General features: G+C 37.0%; 1 protein-coding gene across 2 annotated transcripts in view; it reads left to right on the top strand.

Annotated features, from left to right (window-relative positions):
• Positions 1-21,475, top strand: part of PRKD1 (protein kinase D1) — a 128,634-nt gene that overhangs the window by 91,724 nt on the left and 15,435 nt on the right. For both annotated transcript variants that reach the window (XM_027720506.2, XM_027720495.2), the window contains 10 exons: positions 4,892-5,102; positions 6,740-6,817; positions 9,854-10,058; positions 12,499-12,622; positions 13,396-13,473; positions 14,028-14,307; positions 16,618-16,670; positions 17,743-17,815; positions 18,739-18,845; positions 19,260-19,421. In XM_027720506.2, the coding sequence (XP_027576307.1) occupies positions 4,892-5,102; positions 6,740-6,817; positions 9,854-10,058; positions 12,499-12,622; positions 13,396-13,473; positions 14,028-14,307; positions 16,618-16,670; positions 17,743-17,815; positions 18,739-18,845; positions 19,260-19,421 (1,371 nt within the window). The remainder of the gene's footprint in view (positions 1-4,891; positions 5,103-6,739; positions 6,818-9,853; positions 10,059-12,498; positions 12,623-13,395; positions 13,474-14,027; positions 14,308-16,617; positions 16,671-17,742; positions 17,816-18,738; positions 18,846-19,259; positions 19,422-21,475) is intronic.

Below are 21,475 nucleotides of genomic sequence, written 5' to 3'. Positions count from 1 at the left end.
TCTTCTGAGTGAAGGCTACTGACTTAAATGTGTTTCTGCAAGCGTGATTGTCAAAATGGAAGTAGTTGCTTTCTGACTCTTGTAGAACATGAAGCTTTTTGGTAAAGTTTTGTCAGAATCCCTGGGACATTTTTAGTGGGACTGTCAATATCTTTTAAAAAAAGTCAGGCAAACAGCAGTCTCTTTTATGTTTTAGACTAGCCCATGCAGCTGAATTGCAGAGTCGGTCCTTGTCTTTGTTCCCAAGAGGCCAACTCTGTGTCCAAGCAGTCAGCTTTTATTGCTTCCCACTAGTCTGTTCAGCATCTACATTAAGTTTCTTTGATTTCTGTGCCTGGGAGGAACAGATGTGATACTAGAAGACAGTCAGACTCATCCAGGTAATAAGAACAGCTGAATCCATTTGAGGGGAATCGGTATTTATTTCAGTTTCTTAATTGTGTTTTGCAATGAATTTGGACGAGGTAGAAAAGGTCTGCTCAGCTATTTTTACCCTTGGGAGACTGTCTTCTTCCTGCCATGACAGGGTTCTGTACAATGATTTTATGCTTCTGGCTAATGTGGTCAAATTGTTGTGTCCTCTAATAGCTTTCAACAAAGCTCACAGAACTCACATGGGTAGCTTCAGTATTCAAAAAATTCAAAGAGATTGGACAAGAAGGAGGGGCAAGGCATCAGGTAAATAAGAGTCATGAGGAATGCCCTATGTGTGGAAAAAGCTCGGCACCTCTTCCTTCTTGCAATTAAAAAAACAAAACTTTTTTTTTCAAAATAAGTGTCAGCAAACTGGATTCTATTAGATATTCTCGCATAATTTAATTGAAGTATCTGGATGTGATCAGTGTCCTTGGTTTGATTGGACAGTTAAGTATCTGCACGTTTCTTGCTGTTTGTTGTCACTTGGAGAATCATACTCTGAGCTGCTAAAGTATAGATTACCTTGCTGGGATGATTGTTCTAAAGGACTATTTAGTATTTGGAGCCATGCAGGCTGTTAGTTTCCATGGTGTAATCTGGTTAAGCAATCATTTCCTGGGAACTTTCCAGACTTGCTGAGTCAGTAGTCTGGCTGACTACCAGGAAAAACTCATCTTTCTAACAAACCAGGCACACCAGCTGAAGAGGAAGGTGCTTTTTGGAAGAGATTCTTGCTTTTGCAGTGAAAATAAGATAGTTCCTGATTTTCTTTGCTTTCAGGGACTTTAAATTGTGGCATCTGTCTGATGCTGGGAGTGATGGAAGTTAAGAGTTGAGGGATATTGACAGGAGTTTTGGAGGTTATGAGAGGAGAAGCTCATCTGACAAGGGGAGGAGGTATGCCTCCTAATCAGCCAGTAGTCAGAGGGATGTGGAAGATGCTCAAACTGCTGCCACCATGAGTTCTTTGTCACCAGCCTTCCTTTCCCTGCTACCTCTGGGCAGGAGCAGAGGGGCACATTGTCTCCGGCTGGAAGGGGTAGGGAGTGGAGTCAGTTTTATCAGGCCTGGGCATGCAGGAGTGAGACCAGATCCATGAATGCTGTTTCTCCTAGCATGGAAGAAGGTGAAATTTAGCTTTACCTCTTGGCCTGAAGGCACTGTAAATTAAGAATTGCTGGTGTGTTACATGGTGTGCTATGCTGCTGGTGTGTGGCAGCCCAGCACTTGCAGAATGCCAAAGAAAAACTGAAATACTTTTTTCTGTAAATTGGACTGGAAATAGAAAAAGCCGACAGATACTGCCTATAAAGAATTTATTGGAATGAGTTTAGGCCTACCAGTGAAGGTGGTGAAATTGTTCTGTTTATTTGTTATTGAGCTTGTTATTGTTAACATAAATATAAGCAGCAGTTTGAATATTAAAGTTGTGTTAAAACGTTAAAGTGGGAACCAGTCTTAAAGACTGACATCCTACAGTAGGTCTTCTAGTGTTTTATCTTTTGTTTATTATCCCTTACTGCTTGAGCTCTAAAGAACACTTATAAATTACTAGCCAAAACTTAGTTAATTGCCTGTTCTCTAGCATGACTCAGCAGCCATGTGAAATGAGACTTGAAGTAAATATTTCAGAAATTAAAACTGTGTATTGACCAATATAAATTAAAAAAAAATTATTAACAGGACAAAAGCTTTATCAATGGTAATTCAATATTTGATCAGGGTTGGTGGTATGATGAATTTTCAGAGTTATCTCAGAAAGGGTCAACTCCATGTAAAGCATCTAGAATTCACTTTTTGTCCAACCAGAAGCATATACTAGCACATTAAAACCGAAAAACTTGCCATCAAACTGAAAAAGCAAAAAGTATAGCAAATTTGTCTCACACTTATACTGTACCACATCTGAGATTTGATCAGACATCTAGGTCAGAACCAAAGCTGTAGTGAAGACTATCTCCCTCTGTTAATCATATAACTGCCCAAGATTAGTCTTAGTACATTTCAGCAACCCTAGCAAGTTTCTAAAACCTGCAAGGCATTTGGTGAGGAAAATTGGGCCAAACCAACCTTCTAAAATTCTTTAAGCACAAAGTCACTTAGATATTAAGTATTTTGGACTTTGCTTTTAGCTGTATTAAGTTGCCAAAATAATTTTTGATTTAGCAATAATTTGGAAAATGAAGGCAAAGATTAATCATAGAAAATAGATTTAATTTAGATTATATGTTAGGATTCTAAGAGAGATCATAGCATTAGGAGATACTTGGATCACTTGTACTGCAGACAAAAGTAAGATTGTCAAGAATGCTAAACTGAAATATTATTTTGTTACAGTGACATAATGAAAGCTAGCAATTGAACTCTTTCCCTTAGAAATACTTACTCTTTTTCAGTTAAAATACGTTTTAAGAGACTAGTGTCATTACATTTGAAAGTCCACCAATGTCCACATTCAAGAGGAAGATAGCGAACTGTGACTAATGCCTTGCAGGTAGTGATTAGAATTAAGGCAAACCATTAAAGAATTGTTTTATTCAAAAGGAAAATACTTTCATTAAAATGTAGTATGCCACATGTAAAACTTCTTGTTGTGAGCACTGAAGAGCAGACAGACAACGTATCTGACCATAGGGTAAGGTTGAGACTGTAGATTGTAAGCCACTGAACTAAGACTATGATGTAGTTATCAGTCTGGCCAAAGCTGTTCCTGTTCTACACAAGCATAAGACTGAGAGGACCACATTGCTATTTCTCTCTCCACTTGTGAGTTTTGCCCTGTCCACAAATACTAAGGGGTATAATTTCCAGGTGGCTTACAGTAGTTGAGCAGTGCAGTTTGTGCAGTATATATGTGGCTAATTCTTCTGTCCTGATGGTCTTTTGTCCTTCCTTTTACAGTCCTGTTCATATTGATTTCATAAGACTTAATACAATCTGTGGTGGAAATATTAGGCAAACTTTATTGCTAGCTAACAAATATTGAATAAATTTAATCTTAAATTGAGACTAGTTTGTTGTTTATGTTTTTTTATATGCATAAGTGCTTTGCAGAGCGAAGATCTGAACTTCAGGAAGTAAACACATAGTATCAGAGTATGTACTCATACTTTTTCCACTATTATTTGTGATAAAGAAAGGGCAGTTGCTTTCTTATAGTTGTTTCAATCTAGTTTCTTTTTGGTGACCATATGTACCTGGCTCATATAATGTATTTTACATATTTTTCCTTGATTTGAAAGGATTGCATTTTTACAATGCATCTATATGCTTCTTTGGAGAGACAGTTCTACAGTATAAGCAAAAGAATTTATCTTCACAGCAAGAAATCTATCTGAACTTTTTTTTTTCCCTGTGGCACATACACTATGAAGGCAAAGGCTGGAACTCCTTAGATTCTTCTGTCATCAAAATGACTTGTAAATTCGTCTTTACTCCAAGATTCTCAGAAGAATACAAAAATGTATTTCTATATTTGGTTGACCAGAGAATAGTAACCAATCAACCTTCTCAGTTGTAACATTATTTGTTTGAAACTAAACAGTTTTTCATGTTAGGTCTATCTTAAGTTTCAACTGCTATAGTTTTTGAACAGTGCAGGCTCATTGTGAATGACTTGTTTTCTAGCCTTCAGTTATCAGATTATTTGCAGATGATGGTCAGAAGATGTCGAGTTTTAAATGATCAAGCTGCATCTTGTCACTTTTTTCCTCCTTTTCATGTTAATTGTTGGTGTAGTTTGGTTGTTTCTCAAGGGCAAGTATTAGGAGAAAGCAGTTGTTTTCTGGATGAGTTGTTTTCTGGGGTAATTACCATTTGTACATCTAAATGAACTTAATAGAGAAAATAAGGTAACTCTTTTGTTCCAGGAATTCTTCGTTGGATTCCATACCTTACTGAGTGTCTCACTTCATACATATTTATATATATATGCATTTAAATACCTATTGTGATCAATTGTGCATTATCTAAATGTGGCAAGGTTAGTGATAGCAAATATTATAAATAAAGGGGATAGAAAATATTAATCTTTTTTTCTGTAAAAAACCTGCATACACATAGAATAAGGTAATAATTTTCTGAATGTTTATACAAAAAATACAGCCTTTCAAAGTTGCATTTGATGTAAAACAGAAAATAACAGAGGTAAAAATGGCTTGTGTTTTTATCAGAATACAAAATGCTTTTCTGAGAAATTTTTGTTGAGTATTTTCATTTTGATTAAAAAACATTTATTCTTTGAATAAAAACCTGTTTCAGTCACAATGTGAAACGAATGATAGTAGTTGGCAAAGCTGTTGTTCAGTACCATTCAAATTTTTCAGAAGGAGTCCGAGAGGCGTGTTGTATTAGTGCTTAAAGGCACTTACATGACTTCTTACGACATAAGACTTAGCGTTCCTGAAGTGACTGACTATATGAATATGATATTTATATTTAAAAATGAATACAATTATTTTTATGTATTTCACAGCAAAAGACACCATCAGAATCATTCACTGGGCGAGAGAAGAGGTCAAATTCACAGTCTTACATTGGACGACCTATTCAGCTAGACAAGATTTTACTGTCTAAGGTTAAAGTGCCTCACACTTTTGTCATCCACTCTTACACACGTCCAACGGTTTGCCAGTACTGCAAGAAGCTTCTCAAAGGGCTTTTTAGACAGGGTTTGCAGTGCAAAGGTAAGTAAATGTCCTTTAGGAACATAAAAGCTAATCATAATGAAATTACTAAATTAGTGTTTGAGTAGTTACTATGTAGGCTTATTCATGATTTCCTCACTAAACTATCTAGGTGTAGGCACATGTACAATTACATTGGGTTAAGCTGGAGTCAAAATTACAGTTGTTGGTATTCTGCAGGAGCTGGCTGCATGGCTGTTCATTCTTACCCTTTGGTGTATCTGCAGTAGCTTACATTTTTCATTCAGGTGTAGATTATCTTGTATTTGCCTCTAGGTGAGCCTGTGCTAACAGCTTAGTAGTTAACACAAAGGACTGTGTTCTTATCTTCATTGTTTTCAATCTAAAAAGTCTTATGTGTGAATTGAAGCATATGCTAGAGTCCCAGCAGTCCAAGGTTTTGGGGAAGTTGTAATGGAAATAAAATAAGATTGGCTACATGAGAATTTAAACTCAAATTTTTTTCAGTGTGACTAATGTGCTCTGAAGTCTCCATGCTGTTGTACCTTTGTAGGTGCTGAACTGAGTCAGACCCTTTGGATTGTAGCCTAGATTGCTGGCTCACCTTAGCCAGCTAGAGTGCCTGTAAATACAAAGTATTGTTCATGCTATGGTGTTAGATAATGTTGGCTATTAGATCCTTAAAATCGCCTTTCTTTCAATAAAATAAATAATAATTATCATAAAATTAATCAGTATACTTAGTGTTGCGTCTTTGAACCCTGCAGAAATTCAAAGCTGCATTCATTTAATTTAAGGTGTGATTCTGATTCAATTTAACTAAAGCAAAATCTCTATAAGGGCATCACCTGTTTCAGTTAATTTTGAATCCTGGTGACCTAAGCAAATATTAACTTGATTTAAAAAAAAAAAAACAAACCTGTAGTTTGGCACTACTGTACCTTGGTTGTTTTTTGGATCAGTCTTAAATAATTACAAGTATATAGACAACCTGTTTTTTCCTTCCTGAGTTTTCCAGGTGTGTTAGTAAGTTACAGCTCTTAGTTTAAGTTAAATGTGTTCATAAGCCAAAAGAAAACAGTTAACACGACATCTAATGAAGTGCTACTTACACATATGAAAGAAGAAGAGTGAAATAAAAATATCTGGAAAACAGGGAAGGGATTGAAGGAACCCTCAGTTGCAAGCTGTCTAGAAGTTGCTTTGAGATGTAAAGAACAAATATTTTCTCACTTAAAATTGTTGGCTGGGGTTCTCCTATTTCAATTTTCAGTCACCAGTGTTTGATATGTAGTCAGTCTCATAAGCTGCTGCAGATACACTACTGCCCAATCTGCTTCTTTCACTGGAAAAGCAGCTCTGGCTTTGTAGCCAAGCAGTTGGGTCTCCCCATCACTCCCCTAGATGCGTTGAGCACATGCTTTGGCTGCAGTAGTGCCTCCACCCAGCTATCCTTGGAAATGCTGTTTTTTCCCCCGAGGGAAACATGCTTCCAGAATCTTCATCCTGTCCGTTCCACTGACAGGCAGTGTGCAGCCAGGCTACTGCACTCTCTCTGGAGATGTAACTTGTATTAATGACATTATAGGGCTTGCCATCTCCAGGCTGGATAGCAGGAAAAAATATAATTGTGTCACAGAAAAATAATCTTACTGTGTCCATTGTTTACTTAACAGACTGTAGGTTCAACTGTCACAAACGCTGTGCTCCTAAAGTGCCAAATAACTGCCTGGGGGAAGTTGCCATTAATGGGGGTAAGTTGTCTTAACAGTTGTTCCTGTCATTGTTTAAACCATCAGCTAAATAAAAGAGAAATGTAAAACTGTGACCTGCCACAGAGGCAATGTCAGCAGCAAAAAACTGGGTTGAATGCAGATAGCCTGTTCAATGCAGAATGCCAGAGGAAAGCCAAAAGCCACACATGTGAGAAGTTGGCATTTACCTGTCAGATAGAAGCACAAAATTGCCTTTTAATCTAAGGAGGGGGGAAAAAAGTGGTTAAGGATAATCTTCCTGAGAAGGAAAAGCATACCTAGAAGAACTGGGAATGCCCTCCAGGAAAAAATTCCACCTCTCACTGTTGGCATAAAACTAATCATATCTGTTGCCAGAAATAAAGGCTTGACTATCTGCTGATTTTCCCATGCATGTGCTGTTGGTTTGATGTTAAGTATAGGGGTGTATGGGTAGGCTCGACAGACGGTACTGGAGAAAAAAAAGGGTGGTTGTAGATGAGTTGTTGATTGCCTTGAAAATGTCACTTTTCTATGTGATAAGGGAAGAAGTGTGGTGAAGTGTTCAGTTTCTAATGCATATTACTGTGTTAAGTTGTCAGCCTAAACTGCTTCTGAGATTAATAAGGTATTACCTTATGAGGCAAGTGATCTACTTTATTGAAGACATACCAAGAATTTCCAAAATTAGGAATGTTAATTAATATTTTTCATAGTATTTTTCATAGTAGTGTGACTGTATCACTACAAAGCTTTTGTGTTTAATGGCAACATTGCTACAGATACTGAGTATCCCACTTGAAATGTGATAAGGTGCATGATTTTCTGGAAAGTTGATGTACTCCTACTGCATGTCCTCTCTGATGCACCTCACACTGGACTCTTGGAGTCACTATTATTTTTTATTTTTTTAAATCTTTCACCATTATACCTCATTTAAACATTAACCATCCCACAACACAACTGTTTCTTCAGGAGTGCAAGTAATGAGGCTTATGGAAGTTTGTGGCTTGATTTTCAAATCCAAGAACTAAATATGCTAAAAAAAATATGTTAATTCCATTGATAACAGTGTAGAGTTTCCCTGAGATTTGCGGTCAGAGAAAGTAACAAAGTCTGTTTATAAATGATAATTTTCTCCTGCATAAATGCGGTTTTAGAGATGAATGGTTGATCTAAAGTGCTATAAGAAGACAGAAAGGAAGGTAAACTTTATTTCTGCACAGCTGGACTAAGTGAACAAAATTTTCATTTGTTTCTGAATTACTCCTCCAAGTTCCCTCTTTCCACCTGAGGCAGCTGTATTTCATGCCTCCAACACACCCTCTCTGCCCTCTTCCCACCTTTGCTTCACAAACAACACACTCCTTTTGTTTGGACTTAACCTCCTACACATGAACCTGATGCTGGGCTGATGAGAAGTGATAGTTTGAGGAAAGCTTGTGCACAGTCACTTGGGGTGAGAACACGTACTTTAGGCTTACTCCAAGTATACTCCTTGAAGCTCTCATTTATAGAATTTGGCTTTTATACACCAAATAATATCCGTAGTATGTATCTGCAGGATTGTGTGTCCTAAATGACTGATACAGGGTTCTGGGGATTATCAAAGGCAGTTTCATCCTGTATCACATTTCTATTTTCACAGTAATTTGGTCCACATTATTTTCAAACTTAATAAATAAAAACAGTATCTGTCACTGTCCATCTGCTGTGTGATAAATCTTCCCCAAAATAGTAAGTGAAGGAAGAACTGAAGCAATAAAATTCCAAGTATGGTGCCATTAGTAAACACATTATATACTAAATATAGGGAGTTATTTAACTCATTGTATGTTTATTAAAAATAGAGATTTTAAAAGTGTTGTAGGAATAGCAAAGAGAGAACCTTGCACTGAATGACTGAATGACTGGTTCTGCTAGTGATGAAATATAATGTGTCTCTTAATCACACATCAGTAATTTATATCCAAATATCTTAAGACTACTGTATATGGAAACAAACCTTCCAGCTGTGCACTTCCAGTTTCAGTGAAATGCCATCAATTCCAAAGATTTTGCTGTCAACTAATTCAATGCGCTTTTTACTTATGGGACATTGCCTACATTGACTGTCAAGAACCTTCCTCTACTCAATTAGGCAAAAGTTTCTAGGGGAAACTATTTGATGCGTTCCATGTGATTTTTAACCTTACTTCAAATTTCTGAAACACCACAACGTCCCAGAAAAACTAATGCTGTCTTTACTCTCTGACTGGACTGATGATTTTGACTTGTTAGATCACAGCCTGTGTAGGAACAGGTGGAGTTTCAACAAAATGGCTTTGTTATTTTGAGGGTTTTTTGGGGGGACGTTTGTTTGGTTCTTTGTAATATAAATCCTTCAGTAAATAGGTTTTTTTTCTGTTCCTTTTTGTATTCCAGATACAAAGCAGCAATGCTTTGATTTTGATGCTTATTTAATATTTCTTTTCTAAAGGCAGGGAGTGTTATTTCAGTAGTATTGATTACTGAGCCATTTTGTGTAGGCTTCACAGAAAACCCTGGTGCAAAGGAACATATAGTTCAAATAAGTAGTTGTCTTGGGAGTTATTTCAGTAGTTCGCTGTCATATCATCATATTACAAAATTTTTAGTTTTGAAATACTTCTAGCATCATTTTGCAGCTGGAGCCTGTCAACAACCATCAAGCCAGTATAAAACATTTAAGCTGCATAGAAAATCTGCTAGAAGATCTCAGAAATAAAGCTCATGAATATAGAATCTTCGATAGAAGTCCATGGATAAGAAATTCTGCTTTGACTTTAGCATTTTTTATTAAAAAGTTGTATTTCTGAAAAAATTTTGCTTTGATGCTTTTTCAATTTTCTATAGTGATTTTCTGCATGACTGGTTAAATGCCACATTTCATCAGTACACAGAGTGCTGAGTAGAGATAGATGCAGGCAATAGAGTTCCAAAGAGAACCTGAGTTTTTCGGAAGCTTAAAATACGCTAGGACGTTGTGATCAGAGTATTGTATGTTTTCAGATAATAACTTGAGAAATTATATTGCAGATCTTCTTAGTCCTGGGGCTGAGTCTGATGTGGTCATGGAAGAAGGGAGTGATGACAATGACAGTGAAAGAAACAGTGGTTTTATAGATGACATGGAAGAATCTATGGCTCACGATTCAGAGATGTCCATGACGGGATGCCATAGTGACAACGGGGAAATGCAAGATGCTGATCTGGATCACGATGAATCCAACAGGATGATCAGGTGAGCTGGGGAGTGAATGAACCTTCCATCTTCTTTTGTGTTTATTTGTAAGTTTTATGTCTAGGGATCAAGCGGGAATCTACATGGGCTTGGAGAGTACTGGTGATATGTGGTGGTTCTGAAATTTCAGTGAGATTGCTTCACTGATTACATGCATTAGTAATTTAAGAGAAGCTTGGAAATTATAGTCATAGTGAAGTAGCACTTGAAAACTGATGGACAAATAGTTGTTACAGGTCTGTTCTCGTATGAAAATGATGTGAAACCATTTGTGCGTGAACGATAGTAAATTATTTATTCATTTATTTTTTACTTATTTATTTTCCAAAGCATCTTTCCCCTGATTAATAGCACAGTGCCTGGTCATTTAAAGAAACAAAAAAAAAATTATGTAAGTGGCTGTGGTATATCAAATCTAGATGAATTGTTTGTTTGGATTTTTAGATGCCTTTAGAAAAAAGGAAAGTTTGACAAACTTGAAGAAGTAATTTGAAGCAAGTTACAAATTAGATTAGTGCTTTGAAATGATTTCTCAGGAGGGAAAATAGGAACTGAGTTGTGCAACATTCCTCAGAAATGTCTGAATAGAAGAAAGCATTATTCAGTTACTGGAACTGTCTGAATAGTAGGGAAAAAGTTGGGATTATTCATTGTCAGGGAATTTCATCTGTAATTTCCTTGATGCAAGGGATCTATACCTTTAAGAATTAAAGAATATTTTTCTTTCACAGATCCGTTTGACCTGAAATTGCCTCTTTTAGTTTGCTTACTGGGAGTCTCTTTTAGTAACATGTTCTCCTTAATTCTTTGTTACTATCATACACCTGTTGCACTAATAGAAAGCAATCCATTTCAACAATATGCAGTTTTACTTCCTGCAGCGGTGAACTACTGTCATATTTATCTGTATAGACATGATTTGTACACATCTTGTAGTATTGGGATGTAAGCCTGTGCGTATATCCCAAAACCAATGTCATAGAACATTTTAAACATCCAAGTTGTATTAAATGGACAGCATTGCAGGTTTTCAAAATAAAAATGCCCAGTTACACTAATAAAAATTCATAATTAAGGAACATGTTTTACTATTTGAGGGACATTCCTGTATTTCCAGTAATACCTTCCCTCGGTTATTTCTAAGGGTAGTTTCCATATGCATGGATATTTTTAAGTGATCTATAAAAGACAAATAAAAAGTAAACCTTTTGTCAGTACAGACAAGAATAGTTAAATAGGAACTGCAGATAGTTTGATCATTTTTAGGCAAAAAAGAGATGTTAACTGTATGCTACAGACTTAATGACACTTTAAGACAGCACACTTTTTGCATTTTGATGGGAAACTACCAATTCATAATACATTTCTTATTTCCAGGACGCATTACAGTGAAGCAGGGCCATCTGCAGACATCCACAGTCACAACAACTGTGGAAACTTAACATGTTATTCTTTTCCTGAGCAGTTTCAACCTTTTTTTGTTGGAGTTGTTGCACTGATAACTTTGCTAGCAGGGCAGAATACGTGAGCTCTTTGTGTGCTGTGTATTCACATACAACACATCATCACTGTTTAAAGTTTTGCCAGAAATAACTAATCATTCATGTTTAGGATTGAAGTAGATTGAGTCCATATTCCACTACACAGAACCTGCTTTAGGAATTGTTAACTCTAACAGCAAGGAAGATGGGCTTTGTTGCATCTGGTTACTACCAGTTTTTGTCTGACAGTGCTGTCAGGCATACTGTCACATTCCCCTGCCTCCCCGACTTACTGTGTGTCAGCTGAGTGGGGGAAAGTTGCACTGTGCGTACCCCACAGGGCAAGGCAGTAGGGTTTCACTCTAAGTCTTTATGGGTAAAATGTGTTAGCTTAAACTTCTTTTTCTGAGAGGTTCCAGCAGATTCTCTGCTGTACCCGGTCAGGGCATGTGCAGCTGGGCAGCTGACATGTTTTCTACTCTGTAAATTGCCATCACTCCATTGTGTGTTTGAACCCAAGGAAAATCACAGGACAGTAATCTGATGGACAGTGTTTACTTAGGTTATGAGAGATTCAAGATCAAGTACTGATCTGAATCATACATAGCACAGGCTTGAGGTATGGCTCCCATAGCCTAGCTGAGACTCTAATCATTTGCCCATTTTCTGAGCTCATCCTGAGGAATATTTTTGGAAGAATGTGTGTAAGCCTTCATAAGGTCTCTGACATTCTCATGATGTGGCATTGCAATCTTTTTTCTTCATAATATTTCATTTTCATAATATTTGGAATGGCAAAGCAAAATAGTGTGCAGTCCTGGTCTGCTAGCAATTATAAAAATAAATGTGGATATTGTGTGTGTGTGTGTGTGTGTATATATATTCTGTTTTAAAAGAGTTTTTTTCATTTTGTCCAAAGTTTTATTCTTTTTAAAAGCCTTTAATGATTTATTCTTAAGCCCTTCAACCAGCAACAATATTCCATTAATGAGAATCGTACAGTCTGTGAAGCACACAAAAAGGAGAAGTAGCACAGTAATGAAGGAGGGTTGGATGGTTCACTATACAAGCAAGGACACACTGGTAAGAAATGTTAAGACCTGTCTTACATGACAGCACAGAATCAAATTCTAACAATACTTTGTTAATTTGCAGTCACTCATGTGAGGCATTTTTTGCACTTTCATGATTCCTAAGGTCCCGACTCTTGTCATAACTAACGACTGGCACTGCTTATAAGAACAGGATACAGTTAAAACATACAAAAAACATTTGAATATGTCTGTTGCATTATAGGAAGCCAAATGTAAAGGCATTCTGAAGGAAGTAAAACATAATGTTAACACATTAGGAGTTCTGTAAAGTAGCTTTTACCTTTCAGCTGCAGTCTCCCAGATACCTTACTGCTAGTTGACTTGAGACTTTTGTAAAGTAGATTTAGCATAGAAAAAAGTTATTTTCTTTCCAACTTGCTAAAACAGAAATAAAGCCTTTAGTATGTGACCTTCGAAAAGCAAACTGGGCTGTTACAAGTGATACAAAAAGAAATTTTAATTATTTTAGGAGCATACTGGTAGCAAATTGTGCTGAGTGTAATGCAGACATTTTGGATTTTTAAAACTTGTACAGTTTTAACAGAGCTATTACTGAAAGAAAAGAGCATGGCCCTATAAATCTTAAATTCAGTTATAAAGTCTTCATTAAAATCTTGTAATAGCAAATGAATCTTTATTGTTCACAGTACACCTCTTCAAACTAAAGTGAAACAGTTTGGCAGTGGTGTTTTTGAGAAATGAACATTTCATTAATTTACTTGGAAAGTGCTAGAACTATTTTTCACTTGTTTTTCATTGCAGAGGAAGCGACACTACTGGAGGCTGGACAGCAAATGCATTACACTTTTTCAAAATGATACTGGAAGCAAATATTATAAAGTAAGGAATATTTTTCAAACTCTTTTTATACCAGAGGAATATAAGGACTGAATTGCTAAATTGATACTTACTAAAAGTAAACTAGTAGTATAACTTCTATCTATGGTTTTTTTTTTATTATTTAGTCTGCATATATGTGTTTTGCTTTTCACAAGCAAGTCTCTGATCAGAAAGATGTCAGCTAGCAAGGACCTGTAACATACATGTGGAAATGGAAAGTTTTTATACAGGAAGTCAACAGGGTTTTATTTTCTAATGGAGTTCTGTTGATATCTTCATGATCTTGCTTTTTTTCTGAAGGAACCTCACTACTCTCTTTGATACACTCAATTAAATAATTGGAGTTCTACTTGGTCTTGGAAAGAAACCTTTAGTATTTTACCATCAACAGTCCTCTGTGTCCAGTTTCAGGTTACAAGAGCCTTTTTGTTTCTGGAAGAAGCATGTGGTAAAAAGTAATGGCTAATATCATCAATTACTTAAATAAAGTTCATGCTTTAGTTTTATATGTTGATAATCTATACACAGGAAGTAAAATATTTTCTTCATTTTAGGAAATCCCATTGTCTGAAATTTTGTCTCTGGAACCTGCAAAAACTTTCACTTTGCTGCCTCAAGGGGCCAATCCTCATTGTTTTGAAATAAGCACAGCAAATATAGTCTATTATGTTGGAGAAAACATAGAAAACCTCTCAAGTGTTCCGCTGAATAACAGTGTTATCAGCAGTGGTATTGGCATTGACGTGGCACGAATGTGGGAGATGGCAATACAGCATGCCCTGATGCCTGTCATCCCTAAAGGGGCATCAACTGGGTCAGGACCCAGCCTGCACAGTAAGTTTATTCATTTCCTCCATTTCAGATAAGTAAAGTTACATCACAAATGACATTGCTCAGTCTTCTGCACACATTGAAAGGAGGTATTGCACAGTTGGTAAAGGCTATCCTGTCATGGCTCATTACTTGTCTACATATTTTTTTATACACCACAGTTTCTCATCCATGTGTTTTTGGTTTATAGTAGGACATCTGTATTAATACAAGGTCCGGATTTGTTAGTGAGCAAATAGTTATGATATTATTAAAGCATCTCATCCAAATTTGTATTGCTGATATGAGAAACAGCCTCCTTGTGCAGAGGGATTAAGTTTTCTGAGCTCCAGTTTGGAATTGATAGATTTTCTCCCCGACTGTAATTTTTATTTCTAACTATCTGCAGAAGCAGCTCTTTACCCTTTAGGTCACTGCAGCATAGATGACATGGTCCCTTTCCTCACATTTGGCTGTACAACTGCCTGAAATATTGTCCCATGCTGAGATGAAAAGAGCTCTAGTGTGAAGAAAGCTATTCTAAGCACAAGGCTTGTGTGATATCCAGGAACAAAAGGACTGAGTTTACCATTGCCTCCAATTTACATACCTTTGTGTGATTCTGTAGCAAAGTTGACAGTTTATGTAAACCAAACAATGAAACTTGTTTAAATCTAGCTTGAGTACTGATAATAAAGTAGCACAGAGCAAACAATTCCTCACTAGTAGGCATGTGCTGCTGTGGCTGCTCTGTTACTTCTACTCAGCCTAGTCAGTGTAAAGTGAATTTGGATATGTCTGCACAATTTGGACTAGATCTTTTGTTGCAACATACACCCACTTTAGCACTTGACATCTGGATGCTATTAGTGCAGCATAAAATGCTAATGAGACCACAAGCCCTTCAGAAACCAAGTAATACGACAGCCTGTGGCTTTGCATCTCCAGGCACAACAGCTCACGTATCAGACAAGATCAGCAAATGTTCTTTGCTTTCTCTACTGGCATCTTGCGTAAAAAAGTGTCAAATTCTGTATGTCATTTCCATCAGACTAGTTGCCTAGTGGCCCTGGTTTGAGCACAGCATAGCTAAACAAATCACCTGAAATGCTGGGCTGGGCATGACAGCTGTCTTCTCTTCCTCTTGGGAAGTTTGAAAAATGTTTTTGCAAGTTAGTAGTTATTTTTGGGTTATATGTGCAAAAATTAAGGTTGTCTGAGACCTTTAGAACAATTTCCTGTAGAGAGTGAGAATGATAACAAACTTCTGTCTTTTGCTCAAAGTAAGACTTCGCTATGTCTTTGTCCATGCTTTTTTTCATGTAAACACAGCAGTACATACATTTGAAAACAAATTGTCAATGATGAAAAGCCTCTAGGTAACTGAAACATTCCATTCCAAAAACAGTCTTCCTAAGGAAAGGGAATAAGCCTCATGAAGCAGAAGTTACTCATGTTACTTACTGCAACGGGATTAGAGCTCATGGGTAGTAGTAAGTGCCTTTGGTGTGTAAAAAAGGATTACTAGTAGGGGACACTGGTTTTGATAAGGCTGAAATTTTTACTAAGAAAATGAAAGTCCACAAGAACAGAATTCTAGGTAGAAATAGGAGACAGAAGTGGCAATGCTCCAAAGAAGCATTCTTTCCTCCCCAAAGTGTTCTCTTTGTGTAGTACAGTTAGCAGTAGGTATATTCTCAACTTTTACTGAACCCCTCAGGTTTGCAGTTCGAAATGCTTATGACAACATCCTAAGCTCTGAATTGGTAGAGGTTCGATCTGCTGTTTGTTTTATTAAAGCACAAGTGCAAGACTTTGTTTCCATTATATGTTTTAATAATGTCTGTTAAGCCAGTTGAAATGTGTATTATTTGTAACAGTATGCAGTCTAATTTGAATGTGTATTTGCCTTCCTCAGAATAGCATCAAGTACATTGTAGATGACTCTGTAAATAAAAATTATAATTAAATCACCTAAATAAAACCAGTTTACTCTAGTTGCAGTTGTTACTTGACTGAGGTACAAAGCCTCAAAATAAAATGGAAAAAAGCAATAAGGAGCTTATAAATGGGAATGATGAGAATCCAGTATTAAAAAATTAATAATGAAATGTATAATTCTGTTTTTTCCATACACCGCAAAACTGTTGTTCGAGTCACGTGTTTGTGGGCTGGTGTAATTTTATATTAGCTGGTAGATGAACAAGCTGACCTAATTGGTACAATTTCTAGAGCTGTCAGTAGATATTGATGTAATGTGAATGTCATTTTCTATTACTACATGTTCGAACTAAAAGCACAGCAATCTAAAGTATATTTTGCTTTCTTCCCCAGGGGATATATCCATCAGTATTTCTGTGTCAAACTGCCAAGTTCAAGAAAATGTGGTGAGTGTTCTCTGGATGCTAGTGCTAGACATGCTATGATTAAGCTGGCAAAGTCATTGATCTGTTTTGCAGAGAGGAATGTTAGAGGAGTTCCTATCAGCCATTTCTCAGTTATTTTGTAGAAATTTAACAATTAGCTTTGCTAACTTTTGACAAAAATCATCTTCATGACACCTTTTCTTCAGATGCAAGAATTATGTATGGGTAATTTCACTGAACAGAGACTTTAACTCTGGATCTTTGCAGGATGTTAATTAGCAAGTGGAAAAGTGAGGTATAGAAATTATTTTCATGAAATTTGTCAACTGAACTTCATAAAGCTGACCGCAAGCCCTGATAAGTATACCATTTTCTGTCATCTTTGAGAGATCAGATATTCTCTGTCGTATGAAGATGAAACTCTATCCAAAGGAAGAGTTGCATGTGTTGTTACAAAATGTGTTGTTACACAAAGAACTCTGCATTTCTTTTATGCGAGGACAGTTAGACACAGGACATGCGGTCAAGGTAAACAGTCACACTGCTTATGTTTTGTGTCATGGGCAGAGCTAAAAAACAGATACTCCCTGCAGCCAAGTAAAGCTTTGGGACAGCTCTGGTAGTTGTCACAAAATTGCCTGCGAGGGATGTGTCCATTTGTTTCCTAAGAAGTAAGACAGCCTTTATCTTCAACTCCTAGGCATTCTTTTACTGTTTATTGTATATGCTGCTGGTTAAATATCAGGAAAATAACACTGAGATTTGCTGTTTGAGTGTCCCAGATGAATCTGCTAACAGCTTATGCTTTAACCTGTGTTAAGGCACTAAGAAACAGTGAGACATGAGACTCCCTGTCTGGCACAAATGGAATGTTTTATCCCTCTCAGTGAACCTGTTGAAGATTTTTCAGCTTTTACAGCAATTACAGTTAATGTGGCTTGTAAGAAAACCCGCCTGAATTTTTTTGGCAGATAATATATTTTGAAATGTACTGTAGTAAGTGTATGCTACTTCCCACTAGAAAAAGCAAATGAAATACAGATTCTGTTTCCATATCCTCAAGGCTTAATATTTGTTATGTTTATATAAACAGGATATTAGCACCGTATACCAAATCTTCCCAGATGAGGTATTGGGATCAGGACAGTTTGGAATTGTTTATGGAGGTAAGGCTTTGCTCTGTTGCACGGTTGTGCTTAAGATAGAAGTTTTCTAGCATGGTGAAAGTATTTGGACTCTGAAATGTTTTGTTCTAGAAATCAGCTGTCTGTTGTTTTATAAAAACATTATATATTAAATAATGATTATGCTTTATGTTGGCGAAGTCTTTTTGTAGTTTGAAGTTTTCTACCCAGTAGTGGGTCAGTGTATATCAATAGCTTCATATTCTCTGTAAGTTCTAATAAAGAAAATGGTGAAGTGCAGAAAGCTGTTCTTTTTGAGAGCTGTAACGGATAAAAAAATTATTCTTCTTTCTGTTTTTCTTGACATGTTCTAGTGAGGTATTTTTTATTGTTTTTCGGTAGCTCGTTAGAATTGTTTCTCTTTTTCTTAATAATTTTTTCCATCTTTTTCCTCCTTTTTTTTGAGCAGTTTTTGGGGGTGTATTTAGGTACCGCTGTTGTTTGAGACAGTATTAAGTGAGAACTAACAAATTACTCACTGAAGAATCTCTGACTCTCTGATAAACATGGAACATGCACTTACATGCCTAAAGGCTATCACTTAGTTCATTACTTGTGAGTCTGGAGCTACCAGTGAAGGATTAAGCCAATAACTGGCCAGTTGCAGACAGTGCAGCTTCTGCTGATGTAGATATTAGAAAATTAGCTTTACATCTATATTGTTGAAGTGGAGAGATGACTTTCCATATGTATGTTTCTTCCAAGTTTAAACGGCTTTCTCAGGTGACAATAAAAAAGTTCTGTTGTCAAAGGGTGAAAAGAAGAGAAATGACAGAAAACTTTTAATGAATTAGCTGCAGACTAAGAATTACTTGGTTGTGACCATTTGTACAATCCCTGAAAAGAGAACACTTTTCATAATTAGTCATGTTAATTGATAGAGACCTTTTGTTTTAATAATACAGGAAAACATCGCAAAACTGGAAGAGATGTTGCCATTAAAATAATTGATAAACTAAGATTTCCAACTAAACAGGAAAGTCAACTTCGAAATGAAGTTGCAATTTTACAGGTAATTTTTCTTTTCTTTTTTATTGCATTAACTCCATTATTTATTTCCATAAATAGCAGATAATATATTTATTTTAACTGATAATCACTAGTGTTTTTGAAAAAATGCTAGTATTTTTGCTGCTTAATCTGCATAAACAACCAAGAACAAATGTATTGTCAATGTTACATTAGGAGTTTTAAGCACCAGGCACAATAAGGAAAACGTATGTTTGTTAAACTAATTTGAAGTTCATACATTCTCCTGTATTGTCCTGAGAAATTTTGTGCCTGTTGCCCACAGTTTAGGCATACAGTTTAAATTATCAAGTACTGAAACACTATCGGGTTTAGGTGGGAATCTGAAGTCTGGCTATGTGATGATAAAAACTACCAATCATATTGGGAAATCTAGTGCTTTATTTATCTTTAATAGAATCTTCATCATCCTGGAGTTGTAAATCTGGAGTGTATGTTTGAGACACCGGAAAGAGTCTTTGTTGTTATGGAAAAACTCCATGGAGATATGCTGGAGATGATCTTGTCAAGTGAAAAGGGCAGATTGCCAGAGAGAATAACGAAGTTTTTAATTACTCAGGTAAGAAATTTAATTACTCAGGTAAGACGGAAATTTGAGTTCAATTATGATCACTGTTTATTATTTTTTGCTTTTGATATATTTTACCTGTCTGATTTATGAAAGCCTGAGTTGGAATATCAGGGATGGCAAAACAACTTTCTGTACGTTTCTGCACATTATCTGGTTGGTAGTAAACCATTAAGAGGACGTAGAACTAGATACATGTACGACTGTTGGCTGCTGGATGGAAGGGACATTAAGCTACAGTTTCTCAAATGCTTGAAGAATGAAGCACAAGAAAGGAATGGAAAGTGCTTAAAAGCAAACTGTTTAAGACCTGCAAAAAGAAATTTGAGCTTCTTGAACTGCCCCATACCTAACCATTGCAGTGTGTACTATGCACTGGTACACCTATTTTCTATGCTGAGATTGGATCTCAGTGCTACCTGTGATTAAATGAGTCTGGCTTCCTTTATGGCTTCTGTTAACAATTTGATCTGGGTTTTTTGGAGGGGTTCCTATTGTCATATTATCATATTTCTTCCTTAGCTGTCCATAATACTGGTTTAAATTTAGATACACAATTGAGTAGTGAGCCACCTTAGAGTCAGAGCAGCCTATGCTTCAGCAGTCAGAAAAAAGAAAGGAACAGAAACATCAGTGTCATGGTGTTTATAAGTTTATTATTTAGTGTAGAACTTAACAGGTTCCCTCGTCTCCAGGCGTCCATGGGCCACAGGCTCTAGAATCTATTCACAGGTTCATTCAGCCTCCTCACCATTACCTGGCAAATTCTGCCAGCCCCTGACCAAACATAAGGAATGGAGTTAAAGCAACACAAAAAGGATGGATATCTGTTACACTCAGTTGCCATATTCTCGTGTATGTCATGGCTAGGCTTTGCGAAGGAAGATTTGGGAAGGGTTCTATCCACATTTATGGATAGAGCTTATTAGCCACGCTGGTGGCTAATAAGGCCAATATGAGATAGACACATCTGGTTGCAAAAGGCACAGCAGAAAGACTCCTTAGGTGGTGTATTCTGCAAGGCACGATTCTTTCTGCGTTGTCTTTTCTCCTCGAGAGTGATCCTGTGTGCTTTCTCAAAGGCATCAGCAGTGTTATAGATGGTGTGTCTCCAGGCCTCCCGGTTTGAAGCCAGAGTAGACGAGTTCTGTTGATCAATATGGCCAAGGCTGAGATGTTGTTTCAGGGAGTCCTTGTATTTTCTTTTCGGGGCTCCTCTCTTGCGGCAGCCAGTGGCAAGTTCATCATAAAGCAAGATCTTAGGGAGGCGGTGGTCCTTCATCCTTGAGACTCGTCCTGCCCAGCGCAGCGTGTTCTCAGCAACATGGCCTGAATACTTGTGACTGCTGCTTGTTCTAGAACAGATGTATTGGTCATCACATAATCTGACCAGTGGATGTTTAGGATTGTATGGAGGCAGCGTTGATGGAAGCGTTCTAGGAGTCACAAGTGGTGGCAGTAGATGACCCGTGATTCGGAACCATATAAAAGAGTAGACAACACAATGGCTTTGTAAACACTGATCTTGGTACTTTTCTTCAAGTGTTTATTATGCCAAACTCTTTTATGGAGTTTTCCAAAAGCACTATATGCCTTTGCTAACCTGTTGTCTATCTCTCCGTCAATCTTACCATCCAAGGGGATGAGGCTGCCTAGGTAATTAAACTGCTGGACTGATTTGAGCTCTGATTGGCCAATGGTGATGTGGGGATGATGGAAGACTTCCTGAGGTGCAGGTTGATAGGGGACTTCTGTCTTCTTTAAGCTGATTTCCAGCCCAAAGAGCTCAGCAGCGTCTGCAAAGCAGGATATTAAACGCTGCAGAGCTGCTTCTGTGTGGGCGACAAGGGCAGCGTCATCAGCAGAGAGCAGCTCCTGGACAAGATGATTTAAGATCTCAGTGTGGGCATTCAGTCGCCTTAGGTTGAATAGGCTTCCATCAGTATGGTATTGAATGTAGATACTGTCCTGATCATTCACAATCTTTTCCAAAGGATCTTGTGTATGTAGCAGAATAGAAATACATACAACACTCTTTATTTTTT

The sequence above is a fragment of the Pipra filicauda genome, unplaced genomic scaffold (assembly GCF_003945595.2).
Source record: "Pipra filicauda isolate LSUMZ 115617 unplaced genomic scaffold, ASM394559v2 scaffold11_size5308982_pilon, whole genome shotgun sequence".
Taxonomy (NCBI): Eukaryota; Metazoa; Chordata; class Aves; order Passeriformes; family Pipridae; genus Pipra; species Pipra filicauda.
The sequence above is the reverse complement of the archived record's forward strand: the minus strand, read 5'-3'. Positions and strand labels throughout refer to the sequence as shown.